Below are 24537 nucleotides of genomic sequence, written 5' to 3'. Positions count from 1 at the left end.
ATTCACTGATTCCCAGTACTCTTTACGTTTATAAACCTGGCCAAGTTATCCGTGCGTGAATATCAAGTGTCCTCATTTTGAGACATGCATCGGATACACACATCACGGCAACAGTTATCAGTGTTGCGATACCGCGAGACAAGGTGATGAATAGAAGCAGCCTGCGTGCCAGACCAAACAGCTTTGTGCTAACTCAAAAACATAATTCGTATATAATTAATTAAACATCTCAGTGGGTCTCAAAAACGACAGGTCTACTCGACAAGATTTGTTTTCACAAACAGTAACAGTTATACAGCTGCAGATCCACAGTGCATGTTTGTGCCTCGACCATTTTGGCATTGAATGCTTTTGAAGTAATATCGTAACCTCAGCAACTAGTATTTAGGCTGTGAAAATTACTGGAAACCTCGAGTTCCAAGAAAACAGTAGTTGTGTAAACAAATCGATGATTTTCAGCCCGAACAGCGGCAAGATAGTACCTGCGCTGATAGTGCTGATCGAATCATTGACACTGACTCAGTGGACTGAGGCGAGCCAGTAATGTAGGAGTATCTGGTCGCCCACGTTGGATTGCTTCTAGCACTCTCTCAACAACTGCATGTTAAGGACAGGATCGGTTCATGGAGTTTGCGGGAAGGTAATGATATCGTGTGTTACTCATTAATCATTGTCTCTCCTTATTGATTAAGATTTGCTGTGCAATGCGTATCTAGCTCGCCTATGTTGTCCTCTGTTACAACACACATGCGCACACGGAGCCTCATTTATTACACGGATCTCTTGATGTTACCCCGAATATGGGAATTTCAGGTTAGATTAGGTCACCCAAAGCTGTAATAATGCTGAGTGCAGTGAGTGAGTGGATTTACTTTCACAACGCTTTAAGCAATATTCCAGCAATATCATGGCGGGGAACGCCAGAAATTGGCTTCGCACACTGTACCCATGTGAGGAATAGAACACGGGTCGTCGGTGTGACTAGTGAACATTTTAACCACTCGGCGACCCCACCGCTCCAAACAACAGAAAAAAAACAAGTCACCAAGTCTGAACACCCGATCAGGTTAGCCGTCTCTTACGACAAGCCTGGGTTGCTGAAGTTATCTGAAAAAAAAATCAGATATATGATTAATAGTGTGCTGGCAGGTGTGTAAAACTGAATTAATACCCAAACGTCTAGGTTTCTATATTCATAAAAATGAATACGTTTTCTGATATTTGCAGCTCACTAGTTTCACCCCCTACAGACTCTGGTAATTAACTGGCGCAGTGTGTTAGCCTTTTAATGACGGTCATGTCGTGGACTCCACGGGTTCGAATCCCCACCTGGAGAGAGATATACAGGAATGGTACAGAACGTGTAAGTCTGCTGAGGGTGACGTTCCATCACTCAGTCTCCTTCTGTCCTTGACCTTTGCTATGCCTTTGTTCAGGCCACCCATTCTCTTCCCACACGTGGTTACTTGTCATATCTTCCTACGTAACCTCTGTTCTAATACGACCCTTTCATGGTGCGAGTGTTCAAGACTCGTAACTGGAGGCAATCAGATTTAGTAGTGCAGTCAGCGACCTTGTTTCAAAAGTGATCGTTCGCAAAATCTCGGTAATTTCCGGATGCATCGTGGAAACTAGAACCTCTTCCCGAGCGCGATACTCAAATGTTTCTTCTAGACAGAACTCAGCTATGTCATATTTGTTTCTCCACATTGCTCCCATTTGTCAAGTTGTATCTAGGTCGATGTAACACGTGTTCTGATTGGACAGAAAAAAGGAAGATAAATCTGCTGCCATTGTTTGCCGCTAGGGGATTTTATGAGAACCGCGAAATATGGCCGTATTAGAACAGAGGTTTGTAGGAAGATATGACAAGTAACCTCTGTGAGAAGGGAATGAGGGTCACCGTGACAAGATGCAGCGACAGGTACCTCTAGATAGTACAACATTTTTCCATGCATATTTTACTATATCAATGTCAAAACTGACTTTCTACAAGCGCTCAGCTAATGTGTTATATAATGTTGAAATAGCGTTTAACCCGCTCACTCACTCACGCATCTCATTGTTAAACTGCTGCAACGTATCGAACAGTGTAACACACATTTATCATTATTACTTGTATTAACAAACGACACGGGGCGATGATGTAGCCTAGTTGTTAAACGTCCGCTCGTCTCGCCGAAGACCCGGGTTCGATGCCAATGTGTGAAGCCCATTTCAGGTGTTCCCTTCGTAATACTGCAGGAATATTGCTAAAGCCCGTGCAAAACTGACCTCACTAACACAATGACTAACATGCAACACCCACGTTGCTGTATAATAGCAATGACGTGGAACGTAACGACAAATCCTCTTCAAGGTTATCTCATCAATCTGGGTTGTCCAACGTAACATAATGCGATAGAGGTTTTTGCATATTCAGCAATAAGACCATTCAGCGACACACCGTCCTCAACCGATTCCCCAGGAATAGGTGTTTCCACAAGCGATATTGTAAAAAGGTTTGTAACCGTTTTTGTGTCGACAACTAATTATAATACGGCGCGTTTATAAAAGACCACGTGAGATGTTTTGAGTGCAGAAAGCTTTGCCTTTCCTTTTGCACTGGAAGAACGTGTTCAATGCAGGTAGGAATACTTATGTACAGCATACAGTACACATTATTCATGGACTTTAAACTTTGCGACATTTTTTGACATTCATGATCTCTAGAGAAGTAATAGAGTATTGACATCGGAATTAGTACCAATACATTTTGGAAACTTACCCTTTACCGCTAGTGTCTTCACGTTTGACGTCGGCTCTTAGGCCTGGGGCCACATGAAAACCTATCGGACCCACTGCTTTTGTTTCCTGCAGGTTCTTTTGGCCAGCAGCTTTTTCATCCCCAATGATTAAGAGTATAATAGCCATATTAAAATATAGGGCCTACACATTCTGATCAGGACCCACAACCTGTTATGTGTCTGCAGCTTTTCAGGGTTAAGGGCAAACACTAGTTTTTTTTTCTTTTTTTTATTTTGTTATTAGTGTTAACTAGCTTTAAGGTGGGGTGCTATAAGGAGTTAGTTGATATCCACACATCACAGGTTTGTCGGGGTCTTAGCTCTATCTGAACGTCTGGTGTTCAATACAGTGTCAAACTTCAAAGATCAAGCTTGAATACACATACAATTTGGAGTAAAAGGCTATTATGCTCAAACAGAAACACAGTTTTTGAAAGGCACAATTTGGCACTGATATTATAGTTGTGATTAAACATACACGTTTGTACAGCTTGTTCAGCGTGACCTCAGCCACTCTACATATGCATGACCCAGGAGGTCAAACAGCACAAACGGCATGTTGAGTTAACTTTATTCAATAGGTAAGCGCAGGCTGTTACTAATTTTGCTTTCGTGCTAAGCATGGATACATGGATACATGGATTCATTACAGAACCTCTCCTGGGAAACAACACTTCTGAAGAGAAACCAGTCATTTCATGTTTTAACTGAATTGGTTTGCTTTTGGTTACTAACTTTACAACGTACTGACGTCACTCGTCAGTTACTTTCACAATCCAATTCACTCTCGCTATCACTCCCTACACCCAGCTCAATTATCACTGGAAACGCCACCTCGGAACCTAAAAGTCCGAATTGGAAATATTAAACCATCTGTGGGGTCTTGTTTAAAGAGTATTTAGGACATTGCTGACGATTATTTCTCGACACTGAGATGTCAAGTGGCGATCTAGTCTCTACTGGTCGGACATGTTGTCAATCAACTGACAAAGGTGCACCCCTTCACAAAAATAGAACCAAAAATAGAACCCGTCTTTTCAAAATTATGTAAGTAAGTGAGTATTCATGTAGAGAATATCACAATCATGGACAGCAACTTTAGACTGTCACGGGCCATAGGTATTTCGACAAGATGGCCGCCGCAACGGGAACTGCCACAAATGACATGACGATCATAATGGTGTTTGCTTTTTTCACAATAAGTTTAGGTAAACCTGTTACTCTCAGTACGTGCCGAATTCTAGTAGGAAGACTCACGTGTAAGGATTTAATGTAGGTAAGAGGTTTACGGCGGATCGTATGTCGTGAACACCCTGGATCAAGTCATCCCGACAGTGACTGACAATCACTCGTCGCTGAAGTAGGATGTTAAATATTAACCAAAAACCTTCTATGATACTGATGTCAGGACATTGTGATGGCCATATATGGAAAGTCGTTTCTTCGCTTCCAATCCATGGTGAATCTTGACCTGCAATGTGGGACATTGTCATCCTGGCATATCCATTCTCCATGTGGGGCAACCTTAGCAACTATGGGCCACCCATCTTCCTCCAGAATAGCCACACACTGTTAAGAGCTGATATTGCCATCCACTAGACTGAGATTGTCAGACACCCCCAAAACGTAACACGTGTACTGCTTTTTTTAGTGGAGTGAGCGTGTTCGCCAAGACGCCGCGGTTCCCCGTTTTCATTGTCCCTTCACCAAATATACATTTTCATGTCCTACAACCTATGTCCCGTTAGTACAAATGACCTTCCTCCAATAGATTTCCACTGATATGTGAAGCTTTGAATGACACCACCAAAAAAATCTTAAAGTCTTAAAAAATCGTGTACAGATATCTCAATTTTTTCTTGACGCCTCTTCGTTTGTAACAAAACATTATAACCGATATCTGACAGTAGTCAGTAATAGTTGCTAAGGTGCAAGTGCATTAAAAATACATGTCGGTTAAAGCTTCTTTACTGTTGTTTGCGACAACCCACAAAAGTTGCTGATCACCACTATCCCCCGATGTTTTGATGGGTTTTTTTCTTTATTTTTATTTTTTTATTTATATTTTTTTTATAAAATCACGTTTCTGATTTTTGCAGTTGTGAAATTTTGCAAACGTGGACCTGTTAATTCCCACAGTCAGCAATGTTTGATCCACGAACGATTTTTATGTGAAAGCTGAAGGACATTTCTTTTTCGTGTACCGTTAATTCAAGCCATAGCGAAGCAGTCGACAAGTAAATAGAGGGGACATAATCTGAACATATCCGGTAACAGATCATACGGTGCTAACCTAAACAAGAAAAAATCCAATGTTTTAATCGCTTTGCTATATAATAACCCAAGAGACGCAAAACGTATTTCACATACTTACGACAGGGTCATCTGGCAGAAATACGTTTTGCCCTCAGGTGTAAAGAAAGCGAATGAAGGAGAATAAACAACTCCGCCTGCGTGAAGGTGATCAAGGTCTCGCGCAGCCAGTGATCACGTGGTGTGCACATTATCTAAAGGACATGGTAACCTGTCTGTATGGCTTCAACTGAGGAAGTCATTAATGCGTTCATGTCAATAATGCAATTTCGGTGTATGCACATTCACAAAGGAGTCTTGCTGTGGCTGGTTTGCTCGGGGATCACGTCGTCTGTAGATCACGATCGTGTGTATACCTGCTCTTACTGGCAGTTTATGCGAGTCTCAACAGTGTCCACCCCGTCACATCCTAGACCCCCACCACTCCCAAACCCCTTCTCAAAACGCTGTATCCGCCCCTCTGTACCCATATGATGTAGGTTGAAACGGTACGCTCTTAACGGGATACGGTCTGTATTTTGCGGTACAAGGCCTTAGGCTTTTACGGTTTCTGTTCGGTATATAAGAAATTAGTTTCGTGGATATAGAGGTCGTCTAGCGTGGAAATGCGTAGCGTTTGACAAACGGATTCGATTTCTAGACATTTTAGGAAAAAAGGTTTGAATAGGTAAATAAAACGACGTTACGAAAAACGTATTTTCGGATTACATTACGGCATGCCAAACAAAATACCGAGGTCTACTTATACCTAAACCGCTATGCTCTAATCCGATAACCTTCCAGATTAAATTCCATTGGGTGCAGCGGACAAAACAGACATGAAGGAGAACATTTGTATTTTGTTCAGATTAACAGAAACAAATAGTTGAGAAATATATGGGTCAAAAGACTATATAGATATATATATGTAGACCCACGGTCTGCTCTTACTGCTGTTGCTGGATTCCTTCTTGCACCTTTCGTGGGGTTGTGCTTACTAGGTGAGTGAGTGAGTTTAGTTTTTCGCTGTTATTAGCAATGTTTCAGAAATATCACTGCGGGGAACACCAGAGATGGGTTTTACACATTGTATCCACGTGGGGTATCGAACCCCTGACTTGGGCGTGACGAAAGAACGCTATAACCACTAGGCTTCCCCGACCGCCTCGATATACCGAAACAAAATCACGCCAAGCCCTGGATAGAAAACGTGCCTCCCTTAACAAGCTCTATCATATCGTCGACTGTTCAAAGCAGTTGTGCCAACACACGCAATCAAGTAAATCGATTTATTGTGTGAATTACCGCCGACGGAAAAGGCAACGTGTACATTTGATACATTTGTGAAATGCCTTACGATCTTATCAAACAATGTAAAGCTGCATCACCCATGTATTCAAAGTAAAATTATTCCAGCATATTTACAAAATCAACTTCGTTAAATAGAAATATCATTTTTGTGTCATCTTGATTAATTATGTATAATGAATGCTCATATATCACAGCTGGTGTCTCTAACTGATGACACCCGTGAAGGTCCGGGGTAGAATAGGCCTTCAGCAACCAATGCTTGCCATAAAAGACGACCATGCTTGTCGTAAGAGGCGACCAACGGGATCGAGTGGTCAGGCTAGCTGACTAGGTTGACACATGTCATCGGTTCCCAGATTGTGCAGATCGATGCTCATGCTATTAATCACTGGACTGTTTGGTCCAGACTCGATTATTTACAGACCGCCGCCATATAGCTGAGTGCTGCATAAAACTAAACCCACTCACTCACTCAAACTGATGATATGTTGACTGTCTAAACTTTGACAAATCAAATAAGTTGTACGCTGACCACACGCCGACAAATAGGTGATAAGTACAGTGGAAGATGTCAAAACCAGCATCTGTTCAATCCGGCATGTTGTCAACACTGGCATAAAATCTCAGTCCCGTCTGTGGCTTGTACATTTATCATCATCTCTACAATCCGGCGCATTGACCAAACCGTATTATTTCTTCAGTCCCAATAACTACCGGTTTAGACAGCTTCCACTGTAGTTGTTTAGAGGCTACGTTGTATACATGTATGTACTACATATAACGACAGTTGAAAGTCTAGATAATTTGAAAATATAACGTTACTAGTGATATCTGTAACCTGTGTCAGTGAGGCTGTAAGGGGTATTAGCCCATTGATGTTCTTGAGCGAGGAACGCGCTCCACTTTTCGTCGTTTAAAACTCTGAACCCATCTTTTCTGCCCTGGATCTTAACGATAATATTGCTACCATCGACACAACAGTCAAAATATGCAATGGTCATAGAAATATGGAAATCTGGTCCATTTATAGGCTGTTTATCGTGAAAACGCACCAATGAATTCCACTTAAACAAAAATGTTAATCAAACAAACTGAAATTAAGACTGCGAATCCTCAAAACTTTACCTTGCCAATTCCACATTTCAATTTCAGAATTATATTTAAATCAGGATAAAAGTTGTTTACCAAACGATCCCAGTTTCAAATTGCTATTACTGGTTTGCATTACACGGGGATTCGCACATTATATGAAACACCGACATCAAGTGGGGTTGGTCTAAGTTAACGCTCATCACGTACCGCACGTGCATCTGGTTTCACTGTTCCAGTTACTGTGCATATCCTATTGGTTGATTTATGAATTCGTATCAATGATCGATGTTCACGGTGTTGATCGCTGGATTGTCAGAAACGTGACTCATATCCACCATGATAATTGTCTGGAGGGTCAAATCCGACACCACTGGTGGCTTGGGGGTCAGATCGAAACGGTGCTCGAATCCACCGTCACAGCTGAGAGTCAGATCAAATCTGGGACTAAATCCATATTGTCTCAGAAGTGAGTACAAACCAAGGAGTGACGACTAGGGTGTCTGGGACTCAATTTGAGAGCTCCCAAAAGGCTGCAAAAGAAATGATTTATGTTTCACGGGCACATCAGTGACTAGGGCGATATGACTATTTTTTTTCAAAAAAAAAAAGATTGATAGGAAAAGAAGTGACGCGGTTTTGATTTTGTTCTCTCAGAAATACAGTTTGGGAAGTTAAGCGCGTGTTGATGAGTTGGAGATTCAGTCACAGTCGTTCTTGCAGTCACTGTTTATAGTGGACAAAATGGATGATCGGGACGCAGCTAAGTCAAAATTATTTTTTTTCTAAATGGCATTACAAAATTGTTAGCCGAGAAACATTTCACGTCATCGGTCTAGCCTAAAATGAATAAAAGTTATCATGGGGGATTTTGAAAGGTTATGGGGTTATTCAGGGGCATCAACTCCCCTCAACCCCTCTACGGCTTAGTGTGGTAAGATTAGCTGGCGGCCCAATTAGTTGGAATAATCGAAGACTGGCAATTAAAAGAAGGTCAAGTTTTCTCTTAATCGAAAACAAACATTTTTTTTGAACACTGTTTGCAATAACACTGAAACACGGCCCCTGCAGACGGGGTCCAGTACTGATGTAGAGCCTAATCACCTGAAACCTTTTTGACGCAAATATTTATCATAATGTAAAAGAATTATAATAATTTCAGAAGATAAGGTAACTCCTACGGCCAACGGGCAGAGATCAAGAGCAAGCAGCCAACATCCAACAGAGCAGAATACAGAAAGAAAACAGCCAAACCATCAGCATGTGTGCGGCTAGGGTAAGTCACGTAAACACATGGTGTCGGTTTCTCTATATGGTTGTAGCACTAACTATCACTAACGTGGACAGGTTATGCTTAACACCTCGATTGATATACTTTGTGGTCTATACAATGCATCGGCAAACAATGTTCTTAAAAGTGCATAGATGACAATGATCATGAAATAATTGATAAGTCAGTATGTTCGGTTTTCATTTAGCATGATCCTGGCACATTCGAGTTCGTCGCCAGGATGGGGCGGCTGACAATGGAGACTGATGATGATGAGGAGGAATCCAAGAACAGGGTACCCCTATCCTTCATCACGCCAGCGCTACCTCCCAGACAGGTACGTCGCTCTTCCAGGACCTCTCTTTGGCGTAACTGACAATAATCATCTATAATTTTGTATCAAATCTGGTTTTGGTACAATGTGTGAAACCCACTTTTGGTGTGATACTGTTGGAATACTGCTTTAAAACCACACCCACTGCCTCACTAAATTTGCTGCTTGATTTTGAACTGAAAGTTCGTGAGTGGGTGAGTGAGTGAAACACGTAGGTGAGTGAGTTAATATTTAAAATTACATCGGCAGTATTTCAGCCATATCGTGATAAAGAATGTTCTAAATTTATATACGAATAATGAAAAAAAAAAAGAAATTTAGATAATACATTTACCGGTCTGCAAAGGGCTGTAAAATATCTATCACAGTTTTAGATCTAAAACTAGTATGGAAATCTGAATCATCTTAGCTGTGACAGACAATAAATACAATATAATATAGATTATAGATTGCCAACAAGTGAAGGTAGATCACCATACCAAGGACCATTGGAACCTTGATGTACTGAGGTATTGGTTGTATGTATTGCATTCGTTTGAACCCTGTGTACATGCGGATAGTGAAGAACATATGAACTATTGCTGTCCATTACACAGTGCCATTTAGAGAGTGGCCAAATGTAACATATGCCATATTTGGGATTACGCTTTCTCAGTAGAGTACAAAGTCTAGTGCCTTTTTGAGAGGAGTCCCATCCGGAATTCCAACAATCAGAGAAGTACACAAAGCCAGCGGGCTAGACTACCATACCCCAGTGTTCGTTTTCGACGATGTAAGACAAAAACGTAATTTTTATCTTAAATGTCATTTAAAGTTTTGTTTTTGCTAACCTTGATTGATACAGATATTCATCTAATTCACACAAAAATATCTTGTGTTTCCTACAAAAATTGCGTTGATGACATCGTATCGGCAAATTTGTAGCCGTTGCAACATCCGGGTATTTTGCATGTGTTTTCGACGATGAGTCGAACTTTTACCTCCGCACAGCCAGGGAGTGTTTTGATCACGTGGCTTCCTATGTAATACATAACCTATCAACAGCAGACGATCTTGCTGGATTTCAGTCGGTATTTTTTGTTATACAGGCAACTGATTTTGAATCTGAAGTGGTATTGGCGATCTTGGGTAAATAATATCGATGTTTATTTGCTCTTTACATAACTTGACTTCTGGATTTCAATTGTCAATAAACCGTCCCACTACAGGAACTGAACATCCGCCCTACCGATAAAACGGTTTTTTCACTCCGATCGCGAGCGCACTTCCCCGACATAGCGCCAGCAATGCAATCGTCGAAATCATCAGAGCGTCCAATTCAGCTCGCTTTGGGATTTGTTTCATAGAGGTTACTAGACGACTTTCCAGTCGACATTAAACGAGTTGAATTATGAAAATGATATATTTCATCACGGAACCGAGTTTAGCATTTTGTTTATTACACTCTAACATAAACGGATAGAAACTCAGCTCTCAGTGTGATGACTCTCAGCTTTCCGCGAGTCAAGCAGGGTCTAGTACAACTGCGACAGAGGTATTGGTATTATAGAATTGTGACGTCATGTCTATGGACCTTATGACGTCACACGTCTGGCGGTTTATCGAACTAATACAACACAACAGGACAATTTTTGTATGGATAGCAACTTCTTGGGTTTATTTTCACGACGTTTCGGGGCTTATCCTTGCCCCCTCATCAGGTTGAGCTGAACTGACGTCATAAGCATTGTGAGGTCATGGGCAGAGTTAACAGTTAGCCTTACTGTTCAGTTCAGCTCAACCTGATGAGGGGGCTAGGATAAGCCCCGAAACGTCGTGTAAATAAACCCAAGAAGTTGCTATCCATAAAATATTTGTCCTGTATTACTACGCCAACTTCTAAATACCTTTGAAGAATCACATAATGTAATACTGCCGCAAAAATATTACACTGCAGTATCTTCCACGGGCGAGTAATAAATTGCTGTCCTAACAGCAATATTAAAGCTGATTCTCAACGGACAGTCTAGTGGTTGATGTCATGAACAACGTCCCGGCCCGATGACTGTCAAGCATATCTCGTGTCACATTATCTGTTAAAATAGTATTTGAATTTATCACTGAAGTAGATGATGCGAAATTTATGCCAGACGTATCATATACTGGACAAAAACAGTTAGGGGCAATGCAAATTTTGAATAATGATGTATTTATTCATTGACACAATAAACTATCAATCATAAAAGTACCAATATCTCTAACTTATTCTATCCAGTTATAGTATTACCTGGTTTGATGAAATCATAGATACCTACATAAACGGGTATTATAAGTCCTCGTGTATGTTACTAACAAAACGTTGTAATATTCTAAGGAAAAGCCCGGGAGGAGTCAGCGCGCCTGTAAGAGCGTGGATCTACCTGGCGAATTCCAAAATGGCGAAGATACACACAAACAGGTAGGTATTTATACCAGCACAATCCCTAACCTGCCATCCAGGATTGTATTTCATTTTATTTCTGCGGACTCAACGCAGCTTCCACCGCCCACTTACCCAACGACCGACCTATCCACATACATGCATGCAAGCAGGCGTACATACATACTTCCCTACCTACCTTCCTGCCGACATACTTCCCTATTATTTCCCTTTACTTTCCTGCCCACGGACCTACCTCCCTTCGTTCCTTCCCGTCTGCTTACCTATCGACCGACCAATATGCCATCCTGTCTGATTCCATACCAACCTTTCTGAGTGCTTGTCTGTCTACCAACCTTCCAACCACCCTATCGACACCCCATCCTACCTGCCTTCCTGTACACATACCTCCCTGCCCAACAACCAACCTTCCAGAGTCCACCCATGCCTGCCTTCCTGCCTGCCTACCTACCTATCGACCGACCGATCTACGTTCCTGTCTACCTGCCTGATTCCATACCAACCTTTCTGCCTGCTTACCTGTCAACATACCTCCCTACCATCCTTCCTGTAGACATAGACCCGTGAAGGTCCCGGGGTAGAATAGGCCTTCAGTAACCCATGCTTGCCATAAAAGGTGACTATGCTTGTCGTAAGAGGCGACTAACGGGATCAGGTCGTCAGGTTCGCTGACTTGGTTGACATATGTCATCGGTTCCCAATTGCGCAGATCGATGTTCATGTTGTTGATCACTGGGTTGTCTGGTCTAGACTCGATTATTTACAGACAATATAGCTGTAATATTGCTGAGTGCGGCGTAAACCAAACTCACTCACTCACTTCTGTAGACATACATCCCTGCCCAGCAACCTACCTGCGTACCCCCCAAAAAACGCACACTGTCCAGCTTACTGATGCAAGGGAGATAACTGACTACAAAGGTTCAGTAACATTTAGGTTGGACAAGCGAGTTCATTCATATTTACACGCATTATTGCTCACCCCTTTTCTGTAACCAGCAAAACGTCTCTATCACTCATGACCAACTGCTTACTCCTTACTCCGTGTTAATCAACATTACAAAAACACCCGTATGTGAGTGTACTTTGAAATAATGACACATTCACAAGAAGAAGAACATCAACGACGTAATCACTCTCCACGGTTTACTTTTGTTTCCAAGTCTATCTTTTTAAAAAAAAAGTTGAAAAAGCTTTCTGGTAAACTTTATGTCTGTTTAGTGTATGCTAACGTTTTCGAATTTCCTGCTTGTTTTTCTTCTTCCTCTTCTCCTTGTAAATATAGTCTGGTTCATAATTATTGAGAATTTTTCATCTTACTTTGAGCTATCCTAGCACCTCAACTGATTCACTGATGCTTAAAACTAAGTAATGGTATAAGGGAGGTAACTCATCTTGGCCTACTGAGTATAGTACAATTAGAGTTACCTCCCCTGAATTTGTAGCAGACGTCATTTTCCTCAGCACTGTCAACAATGTCTGCTGAAGATAAAAGAAGGTTGATTTTTGAGTTGTGTAATCAAGGAATTGATGATGTAAATACATTGGCAGAGAGAACAGGAACTCCTCTTTCTACTGTGTATAGGATTAGGAAGAATTTTAAAGAGGGAAAGGATTTGGGGCACCAGAAAGGAGCAGGGAGACCCAGAAAATTGGACTTCTCAGATCGCGTCCGGCTGGGAATTTTAGCGTCTAAAAAGCAAAGGGCAAGCGTCTCCAACATCAGGTATGAAATGATAGAAAGGGGATCAACAGTTGTATCAAAATCTACAGTTAGAAGAAATTTGATTGATCTTGGATGGGAGAAAAAGACTGGAATTCCTTCTCCTCTCATGAAACAAGAACATAAAGACAGGCGTGTTGAGTGGTGTTTGGCACATGAAAACTTTGACTGGGAAAATGTGATTTTTACTGATGAAAGCTCAATATGGGTATATCCCAATAATGTGAAAATATGGACAAAGTCTGCGTCAGCACCGTTGTATCGACGACCTAAATACAGCCCAAAGTTTCATGTATGGGGAGGGATATCCTTATTAGGAACGACCCCGCTGTGTGTGTTTGAGGGAAATCTGACAAGTCAACGCTACACTAACATATTAGATAATTTTCTCCTTCCAGATGCACATGTGTTTTATGGAAATGATTGGATTTTGCAGCAAGATAATGATCCTAAACACACCGCAAAACATGCCAAGCAGTGGTTTCAGGAGAAAAATGTGACTGCATTACCATTTCTTGCATATAGTCCTGACTTAAATCCCATTGAGAACATTTGGGGGATGATGAAGGAATGTGTGAATCAAAAGGGGTTGACAAAAATTGAACACATGAAGAGAGAAGTGGTCCGATACTGGGACAGCATAACTCACAAGACACTAACCTCTCTGATAGGAAGTATGCCTACCCGTCTTAGACTGTGCCGTGAAGCTCAAGGAGACTTGATAAAATATTAAATCGTTACCTACACAATGTGAAAAGGTCAGTTCACTTTCACAATACATTCAATTTTATCTGATCTGTTCTCGTTTAATAATATGAAATGCTTTCGCTATTCTCAATAATTTTGAACCATACTGTATCATTAAGAAAGGCATTTTTGGTCTAATGATCTGTAAAGACCCGATTCAGTTCGGATAGACCTTCAGCAAACCGTGAATCCAGTCAGAGGCGGGAGACGGATCTGGTGACCAGACACACGCTGGCATTTCATAATATCCCAATTGCCTGGATGAGTCTGGATGGTGTCAATCACTCGATTAACGGGTCCAAATGCCATTATGTTCAGACTGGAGTCATATAGATTGAAGACGCATGAGAGAGGCATTAAGAAAAGGAAAAACCCACAAAGAATAGTTCTCAGCATTGTGGAGGAGACAAACTGGGAACCGATGGCATGTGTCAACCAAATCAGCGAGCCTGACCACCCGATCCCGTTTGTCGCCTCTTACGACAAGCATAGTCGCCTTTTATGGCAAGCATGGGTTGCTGAAGGTCTGTTCTACCCCGGACCTTCACGGGTCGCTACCACTGAGAGTACATGTAATGCATTTATGTCGTGTTATGCTTTTTTAATATTTACCCAACAAATCGTCAGAAATGATTGTCTAGTACAGCAAGAAACTTTAGTGTAGAAGTTTAATCTGTGATTTGATGGACTTCCTCATTGATTACTGAGACATTATGTCGGTGTAACTTCCTCTGTCCTCCCGTCCCTGCTGAATTATTGGGGTTTTTAACGAACGTGCACTGCGTTAGGATTGGCTAGGTTAGGTATACGTTTTACAAGTATTTAATTTAAGCTTTTTCATATTGGTGATGTGATAATTATGGAATGCTGACAATATATAAAATGGTTATACATTAAATTCCCTTCCACTAATTTACCTAGTACGGTAGAAGAAAAGACTTCAATCGGGTAAGAACCTGTCTTTCTATCAAACATCAGATCGGGAAGGAACCTGTCTGTCTATCAAACATCAGATCGGGTAGGAACCTGTCTGTCTATCAAACATCAGATCGGGTAGGAACCTGTCTGTCTATCAAACATCAGATCGGGTAGGAACCTGTCTGTCTATCAAACATCAGATCGGGTAGGAACCTGTCTGTCTATCAAACATCTAATCGGGTAGGAATCAAACAACGAGAGCAATGAGGAAAAGAAATGGTACGTCTGTGTGTATTTGTGAGAGATCCCCATTATATATTTGGTGTGGTAACTGCTCCCATGCTCCCTTCGGTTCACTGACAAAATCATCATTCGAACTTTCATCACACGCCAGTCATTCCATGATCATGAATTTATATACACCATGCCAGACACAGAATGAAGTGGAAAGTTTGGAGAAAGCAGCCGTTGTGTCCATACCAGATTTATATGCAAATGAGTTCATCTGGCAGCAATATTTCACTTCAGTACATGGAGACGTATCTTATCTTCGAAAAACAATTCAGATTTCATGCAAACTACCTTAAAATATTATATATTCTTTAATCTTCGTGTGACCCATGAACATCTGGAAAGGAACTCACACAATTTTACCCCAGTTAAATGGCGCAAGTGCAATGTAACCGCTACTTTATGTGAGTGGGTTTAGTTTTTCGCCGCTTTTAGCAATATTCCAGCAATATCTCGGCTAAGGAAAGCAGAAATGGACTTCACACATTTGCGCATGAGAGGAAGCGAACCCAAGCCTTCGGCGTGACGAACGAACACTTTAACCACCAGGCTACCCAACCGAATGTTTCACTGAAAGCCGTCATATAGCTGGAATATTGCTGAGTGTCGCATTAAAAACCAACACACAAAACAAGCACAACAAAAACCTTCGTCTGTTTCTGCATCACAATTCTGTTACACCTTTTCACGGAGATCATCTATGAAAAAAATTTTCGGTTCAAGGTGAAATTCAAGCTATGTATTGATGTGCCTTGTATATGTGTTTCAGGTTAAACGGCAAAGTAGTAAAGAGAGCCTGGGAAGAATATACGAAAGTCGGAAGAAGGTTTCTCAGGAACACGCAAGGAAACAGGAAGCACTGACTTCTCCAACTTCGTCACAGCGTACAAGTAAAGGCCCCACCACTTAGTTCCCTTACTCCCCCAGAAACCAGCCATGTACCCTGAGGTCAAGGTTAACATAACACATGTGTCGTATCGTTGTAGCGATAATGTGTACTGAACATACGTTCCTTAAATAGGTATATGATGTTTTCATATTTTGTTTAGTATATGATAGTCTGTAACAGCATATTATAATTATGCCTAATTATATGTAGAACGTCATTTCAAGGTATGTGACTCTAGCGTCCGTTCAGTGTACGGCAGGGGTGTGTATTATGTCCTTCGTTATTCTGTGTTTTTGTTAGCAATTTTTCCTTCGACCATGAAGTCGGTTTGGCACTAGCAATCATGGGAATAATTACCTCTGAATTACAGTTAATGATGTCTACAGACAAATCTGCGTTTATGTCTGACACAATATTTGGTCTATTTGACGTGTTGTAAGCGTTTGAAAAAGACCGCCAGTTTAAACAAAATAATTCAACTTTTCAAGTATGTTTGTGTGACACATAAAGAAATTAGCCCAGCAGATGTGCTGTTTTTTTTCACTGACTAGTGCACCTCCTGTCATAAGCATGAAATGTAGCACAATTGTAGGTTATACCTTTCTCATCAAATAAAGACAGAAAGGCCTCGAAGATTGTATATTATATTACTATTGTCGTCACAACTTTCTTTTTTAAGTTCTAGAACTCTAATAAATTATACATCAAATTGCAGGAAATTCATGGCTAACAACTTGTCATCAGACATGCCTGTTCTTTCATTCACGGTTAGGCCTACAGACGTCTATTTACCATAACCATCTGAAAATAGGAAACTTGACAGATATTTTTCAAAATGCCAACATATAGACTACAACAGTAAAATAAGTCAAGCCATGATCTAACATTTTTTCTTATCATTTCTTTGCAAATTCAACTGGGAAGCCTCGCTGATATTGGACATGTATTATTGTGGGAGGAAAGTGGGGAAAATGAACTTTACAAAAAGATTCACCTTAACACAGTTTAGATTTCCAAATCCTAATGATAAAACATGGCGAGAACAAATGTTTATTAAGTTTATTTGAAGGAATATATTATTATCATTTACAGGTATAATGTACAAGCTTGGTTGATTATGGATCACCTATAAACACCTTATCAAAATCTATGTTAACATGTTAGAATGGCAGTGATGCCTAGTTTCCTGCCTACAGCACGAAACGCACAATTTGATAATTAAATATGGTATACGGTTACGAACTGTTTCTTCACATATCTATATATAGGGGTATTTGCTTAAAATAGTTGGTATGCAGTAAACAGGTAGCTCATACTTTTTTGCGATGCTGATCCAGTTCCGACGGGCTTAATGCAACCTTTGATATATGTTTGCATGAATCCATACAGAGAAGGTCTCATCTGCAATATTTCAGCAATACTGTTACTTAAATTAGCAATAAAGGCTATTAAATCATTAAAACAATTTTGACGTGGAACACTTAGATAAATAGATTTCAAAGGAATAAATTTAGACCAGCAATTACTTCAAAAATATTGAACTATAAATGACAATGCAAAATAAAACGAGCTATAAATTCCCAACAAGTCATGGTAGATTAGCATACATGGGATCATGGGGACGTACATATGCTTCCTGCATGGGTCCTTTCCACCATGAACGGTCATATTAACACTGTGATAAGAGATACCCATTTCGTTTGTAACGTTCCGTGAACGGTCATGTTAACATTGTGTCTTGTCTGTAACAATTAGATGGCGATGAATGTTTCGTGCCTACCTTTAATTCCAAGACCTGTATTTGTTAACGCCTTTGTACAGACGCTGTTTTAGCATCTAATATTCCATCCAGAACACCTGAGGTGTATATCCTGGTGTCTTTAAAAAATATTCCTTTTCAAAGTAGCTACAAATATGTATACATGTCAAGTTGACAATTAGGTTATGCATAACGAAACTATTTTGTAGACGCATCACCAATGTTACGCACGTGGGCACAGACTAATTGTCAGATTCATTCTTGTGACAAGAATGGATTCCTTGGGGTCTTTCGTTTGTGCTTTTCAATTTTGAAAATGTTATTTTCAATTATTCTAATTATTCTAATGAATACACTCACATACATTTTGTCCTGATCAACAATGAATAAATGCTTTTGCTGAGAGCAGGGTGTGGTGTACGACATAGTTTATGTGTTTTTCCGGATTTTTATTCAGTTTCAGTAATTAAATTGCTTTATTTGTGTGACCCATTTGCATATCTTCAGCCATATGTTGACAGCGGTACACATCACAAATCTTTACTATAGCATCCTCAACATGCACAAATGTCATTTATCAGTCAAAACTGTGTTCCACAGGAGATATTGGTCATGTGAGATCATATGATATTTCCTAGGAGATATCGGTTTGGCGGCAGATTATACACGTACGGTGCTTTGACAACTATTTGACGTCACCAACTTGATGATGTCACAGTGCTATGACATAAATGCACTGCAAGTCTAATGGCAGTGCTGTGTTCAAACTAATGAATAGTGATTTATGATGATAAATAGAATCTAGCTTATCGACTTGTTATCAAGTATATCTACGCTCGTTGATAAAAGTAAAAATATCCCGGCAAGCCTGAAGTGAAGTCAGTAGACACTTGGCTGAGATTCTCTATTTATCACCTAGATTCATCAGAACTAATTCCTCCTTCGTATACGTTTGAATTAATCTTTGTTACAATCCAACCATTAACGGTCCTTCGTGTTTTAATAGCTATCGTCAGCATATTTGTGTTTATATTTTGTCTAGATTGTGTTACACTGTAATATCCCTTATGTTAGATTTATCCTCAGTCATGCCTCCTTATGTTTCAAAAGCATGAGATGAATAGAGGATAGTGGATCACCTTGTCTAGCTCTCATTTCTAACATAGCAAATGAAAGATTTATAACAGGGTTATCGATAGTTAATTACTTATTCGTTTACTCATATTTCTACCCTGAATCAAGAAAATATTAGATTCTGATTGGTTGTTCGGAAACTTCAGATGGCATCAATTCTGGATTGACGCTTTACCGCCCATTAACAAATCTTATCGTGAGAACTGCTTGGCAATGATGTCTGATCATAACAATAACCGCTGTATCAAGTGACGCACCGGTCTCTGCTCTATGTGCAGTTGTTATTGTGCTAGCAATATGGGTCCCGTTGCCCCAGTTACTGACAGATTTGTCACTTGACTTGTCATATCACCTCCATGGATTTTGACGTGGACTTTGGAATTTCCCACAGGAAATTCGAAATTAGTGGATAGAAAATGCGTTCGAAAATTTGAAATTTAGTCGCCATGAATTCAGTAAAGCATGTGTCTGGTTTTCAAACACACTAGGTTTATGTCCTAATTTTGTAAATGAGGTATTTCATTGTTAAAATTTTCAGAGAAGTGTCAAAAGCTTTGACAATATTTGACCAATAAATGAAAGCAGGCATATAATAAAAACGCAGTCAAAGCAGAAATAAAACTAGTTTGATTTTCATATCAATATCGTATATCTTATGGCTACACGTACCTTTGTCTTAAAGTGCTTTTAATGAAATCTACCAGATCAACATATTCCATCTTTTCTGAAACCCAGTAATCACAAAATGAGAACACCCTAAAATTTGTTAGTAATATACACGCATTGTGCTGGTGCGTTTCACCACCATTGTTTATTTTGCTGTGTGGGGCAGTGTTTCATTTTACTCATGCTTAACGAATATTGAATCGCTGCATGTTCCAACATCTGTTTAAAGTGCCCATTAATTACACAAGAGTTGTATTTACCTCAGAGTAAAACTGACCTTACCACTTTTAAGTTTATATATCACTAGCTATCAAATCTTAAGATGTTCTCATACTTTTTGTTTGTGGTATACATTCAGCACAAAGTTGCTGCTAATGTGTAAAAAGGTCCATAAGCTATAAAAATACTCTTGTTGTTTGTGTTTTGTTGCAAAATTCTTCATTCAAAATTTAAAGTCGTCGTCAGATCATTTCTAACTATTTCAGTTGAAAGACTGAAGTTAAATTCCATTTGTAGCTAGGTTTGTGCCACAACTTCAACATGTGTTGCCATGTTTACATGCCATTACTTTTGGCCAATCATAGATGAATCACTATGATACCTTAGTAACCGGGATTCCCAGCACACAACATGGGAAGACCAAATGTACCGCTATCACATAAATTCAAAGAGGGAACACTACTTGAAATCAGATTGATATGTTATTGATAAATGATTCTAAGACAGTACACCTTTGCCGTGGTGCTAAAGTATTTCCTCTCGTATCATGCATATTTTGTATCCGAAAATACGCCGATGCGGACGTCATCTGGAGCCCTACACGATATAAAACGAACAACGTGAATGCTTCTTGCTGACCGACTCGTGTTGATCCGGGAAAGAACAGGTCTTCAGCAACCCATGCTTGCCATAAAAGGCGAGTATGCTTGTCGTAAGAGGCGACTAATGAGGTTGGATGCTCAGGTTCGCTGAACTGGTCTTACACGTTATCGGTTCCCAATTGCGCAGATCAGTTCTCTCTTTGTTCATCACTGGATTGTCTGGTCCAGATTCGATTATTTACAAACCATATAGCTTGAATATTGCTGAGTGCGGCGTAAAATTAAACTCACTCACTCACTCTTGTCAGCATTTTTAAGAATCAGCATTTCTGCTGGGATTGAATAAACATGGAACCTTTGCCATGAATTTTACGTTAATCTTAAGGCATGTGGACAGTTTAATATCGGACATTAAAATAGACAATTTCAATTCACTGATTTCAGCCGAAACTAAAGGAATGAGACCTGTAAAATCATGATCTGTTTCTTATTCGGATATGTGCAATGGTTACACCCTTTGCTGTCTCGCTAATGCTTTCAAGATGGTTCAGCTGAACATCTTGAAAGACATGGCCGACTAAAAGCACCAATGACAACCATGATATTCGGTGCAATTCCTCACTTTGTGTCATGTTCTTCTGTTGTGTCATGTTCTCCTATTGTGTCATGTTCTCCTGTTGTGTTTCTTAAAGGCGAACGCCCTCGCCGTTTCACAAAATCTGATGTCACAGGTTTGCGTGATCCGACTCGCTAATTTGGCCGACGCATGTCATCTTATCCCAGATCACCGGATTGTCTTGTCCAGCCCCGATTATTTACAAACTGTTGATCCCAGGGGTTACGACTACATTCAGCTCATCTCAACGTTGTTGTTTTTTTCGGGAAGTTGTTGTACCTCCTCAAATCGCCATAATACAAGCATCACGGGTAATCGGAATGGTTTACACAAGTTGAAAGTGGTTGATCGTCGCTTGTCATGTTTTCAGGTCAGTGTAACTGAGTTTGCACTTCCTTACCCGTGGAGATGTGGGATAGAATAGATGTTCAGTACCCCAGGCTTGCTACAAGATGCAATTATGCTTGCCGTAAGAGGCGACTATCAGGATTGGGTGGTCAGGCTTGCTGACTTGGTTGACATATGTCATCGGTTCCCAGTTGCTCATATCGATGTTCATGCCGCCATACAGCTGGTATATTACTGAGTGCGACGTAAAACTTAACTCACTCACTGACTTAGTTATAGGCGTGGTTGTGTCTTGAGACGTTGAAACAAAGCCAGCCTAGAAACAATGCCAGTCTAGAAACAATGCCAGTCTAGAAACAATGCCAGCCTAGAAACAATGCCAGCCTAGAAACAATGCCAGTCTAGAAACAATGCCAGCCTAGAAACAATGCCAGCCTAGAAACAATGCCAGCCTAGAAACAATGCCAGTCTAGAAACAATGCCAGCCTAGAAACAATGCCAGCCTAGAAACAATGCCAGCCTAGAAACAATGCCAGCCTAGAAACAATGCCAGTCTAGAAACAATGCCAGCCTAGAAACAATGCCAGCCTAGAAACAATGCCAGTCTAGAAACAATGCCAGTCTAGAAACAATGCCAGCCTAGAAACAATGCCAGCCTAGAAACAATGCCAGTCTAGAAACAATGCCAGCCTAGAAACAATGCCAGCCTAGAAACAATGCCAGCCTAGAAACAATGCCAGCCTAGAACATCTTGCAGATACGGATTCACATGGAATGCGAAGGTCACATTTCCATGGTAGTCTTTCACAATGCAATGGTCACAAATGTAAAGACTTCCTAACTCCGTAAAATTGATGTCTTTAAGCATTGTGCACAAAACATGCCCATTATAGGGGATATTTCTCATGACAACAAATTCAGCTGGGAAAGCGCAATGCCAAATACAACCTACGTTACAGCTGACCACTTTCTCAATGACACTGTGCATTCTGGCATATGCTTGTATGACACTGATTGAATCCATCAAAACATGAATGAAATGTCAGCCAAATTAATTAATGTGATTCATTTTCCAAAAGGTTTTGTTCCGTTTATGAGTCATATGGTGTATATGTCTTGAAACATCACAACAAAACGCACCATCCGTAAAATACCCGTATTTAACAGCATGAGTTTCAATATCGGCGTGTAGTGTCACAGAATACACAATTCACATGCAATGTGCGAGAAGGTTGGGGATCAGATCAATCTCAATGATGGGTACGAAAGGTTTATCGCTGCCCGTCGATTATTCACTGTATTTGGAATATTGTTGAAGAAATCGAAATGTCACGTCTAAGTGAAGCCGTCATATCGCCATCGGTCTCCTTGAAGCTGACCAGTCTCATCTTGGAATTAAGTCACCAGACTTAAACCCGATCGAACATCTGTGGGATGCCCTGGACACACGGGTGCGTAACCCTCAGCAACAGGCACTTCCTCAACTCTGCTATGGTTAAGAATTTGCCGTGACAAACGATGTAAGAAACCTATGGTGCCTGTGAATGAATATTATGTGACTGAACTGGGCTTACATTCCTCTAGGTATCGTTAATATTAGCAGTAATCCAGACTAATGCCAGTTTTTAGTGCTAGGCAGGTGAGATCCCAAAACTCAGGTTAATATAACAAGGACAGAGTACAAGACCTGAACATTTATTTAATTTTCCGTGAAATTCCGACTTCCAAATGCAAATACTTGGGAGGTTTGAAAAATAGACACTGCTAAATGGTGTACGAATTCCTACTGAAACACAGGTAAATGCCTCTGCTTTTTATCGTGCACCGATTAGAACACTACGGGACGAATTTTTTTCTCATTTGGCATCTTTATGGAAAGTGTGAGCGAACAAAATACTGTCTGATATCTGGACGACATATGTATATATTAAGTGGGTTTGTGTGCTTATACGTATATGCTCATTCTAAGAAATAACTCGCAATAAATACCGAAAATGCATTCCCCGATATGACGTCAAACAACGCATATAAAGATAAGGGGACATAAGTAGGCTGTACTTGTCACTAGGAGACACCTACAGATCACGTGGCGATACCTTGCCGTGGATATGGACGGTATGTTTTCGTGATGTGTAGTCCACGGTGAACCACGATCTATAACAAAGATCCCCACTTTAAACGTATACGTTATCGTAGCATCACAATGTACATAAGTAACGATGACATGTCATTACACAAGAAAGCAGCTAATAGAGATTCGGCAGGCTGTATCCAATATGTAACTAAGTTCTTACATTCCCATATTCTCCTGTTTGAGCAGATGTATTTTGACAAATGTTGTACTATTATAAACAGAGTACTAGCCACATCTTTATGGAATGATGAAATGTATTGCATTGAAAAGTTGACGTAATGACATTTGCAACAGGGTTTAAAGATGGTGCATTGCAGTAAATGTGCCAATATCTTTCATAAATATCATTCAAACTAACAAAAAGTTTCCAAGAATAATAAAGCATACCCTGTATCCACGTATGACATGATATTGAACAAGGCTAGATGTAGAAAAAATATTTTAGTTACATGAAACATATCGGAATGCAAAATATATGTATGTATCATGATACTGAAAATGTAAGCTCATGGATGCGATGGTTGTGTTTATTCAACCGACCTTCACCTCAAAAGAAATTTCCAAATATGTACAACAATGTTGACGCATGACGCCACTACCGATGACCGATTTCTTACAAACTGTAATATCCTGGTCAACGTTGTAATTTCATTTCTTAACTCAATTTGTTTTAAGCCAACCACAGATACCGTTTGCAGGAGTGGGTGTTAGGTAAACAGACGTTATAAAATTTTACAATTCTTTCAGTTTTTAGATGTATAAAAACAAACTTCGTATAATTTCCCTTGCCCCACAGTTTACCCACATGCATTATTACCCCGCACGTGGTATGATTATATCTCCGGTGTATGTTCAAATGTAACATACGTCCTCATTTTAGTTTTAGAGCCACAAGACCAAGTTTAAATGTACAAGTTTGCATCAGAAATACAAAATCTTTCTCAAAATCAAGTTTGTGCATATATTATCCCAGATACGTATGTACTATAA

The 24537-nt window shown here is 40.2% G+C and overlaps 1 protein-coding gene across 3 annotated transcripts; it reads left to right on the top strand.

The window, feature by feature from the left end:
- The first annotated feature begins 479 nt into the window (after positions 1 to 479).
- Positions 480 to 18314, top strand: LOC137261490 (uncharacterized). Of its 3 annotated transcripts, XM_067799245.1 has the most exons (6): positions 480 to 640; positions 1228 to 1363; positions 8641 to 8754; positions 8957 to 9085; positions 11436 to 11519; positions 15950 to 18248. In XM_067799245.1, exons 3-6 carry the CDS (start codon positions 8740 to 8742, stop codon positions 16088 to 16090), a joined length of 369 nt encoding a protein of 122 aa, XP_067655346.1. In that variant the 5' UTR covers positions 480 to 640; positions 1228 to 1363; positions 8641 to 8739; the 3' UTR covers positions 16091 to 18248. The 3 variants fall into 3 exon arrangements, with proteins under 3 accessions (XP_067655346.1, XP_067655345.1, XP_067655347.1); XM_067799244.1 differs by lacking the exon at positions 1228 to 1363 and having other exon boundaries at positions 500 to 640; positions 15950 to 18255; XM_067799246.1 differs by lacking the exons at positions 480 to 640; positions 1228 to 1363 and adding an exon at positions 2578 to 2627 and having other exon boundaries at positions 15950 to 18314.
- The last annotated feature ends 6223 nt before the right edge of the window (positions 18315 to 24537 follow it).

This window comes from Haliotis asinina, chromosome 14 (assembly GCF_037392515.1).
Source record: "Haliotis asinina isolate JCU_RB_2024 chromosome 14, JCU_Hal_asi_v2, whole genome shotgun sequence".
NCBI lineage: Eukaryota > Metazoa > Mollusca > Gastropoda > Lepetellida > Haliotidae > Haliotis > Haliotis asinina.
Note: the sequence above shows the minus strand (reverse complement) of the source record. Positions and strands in the feature narration are given on the sequence as shown.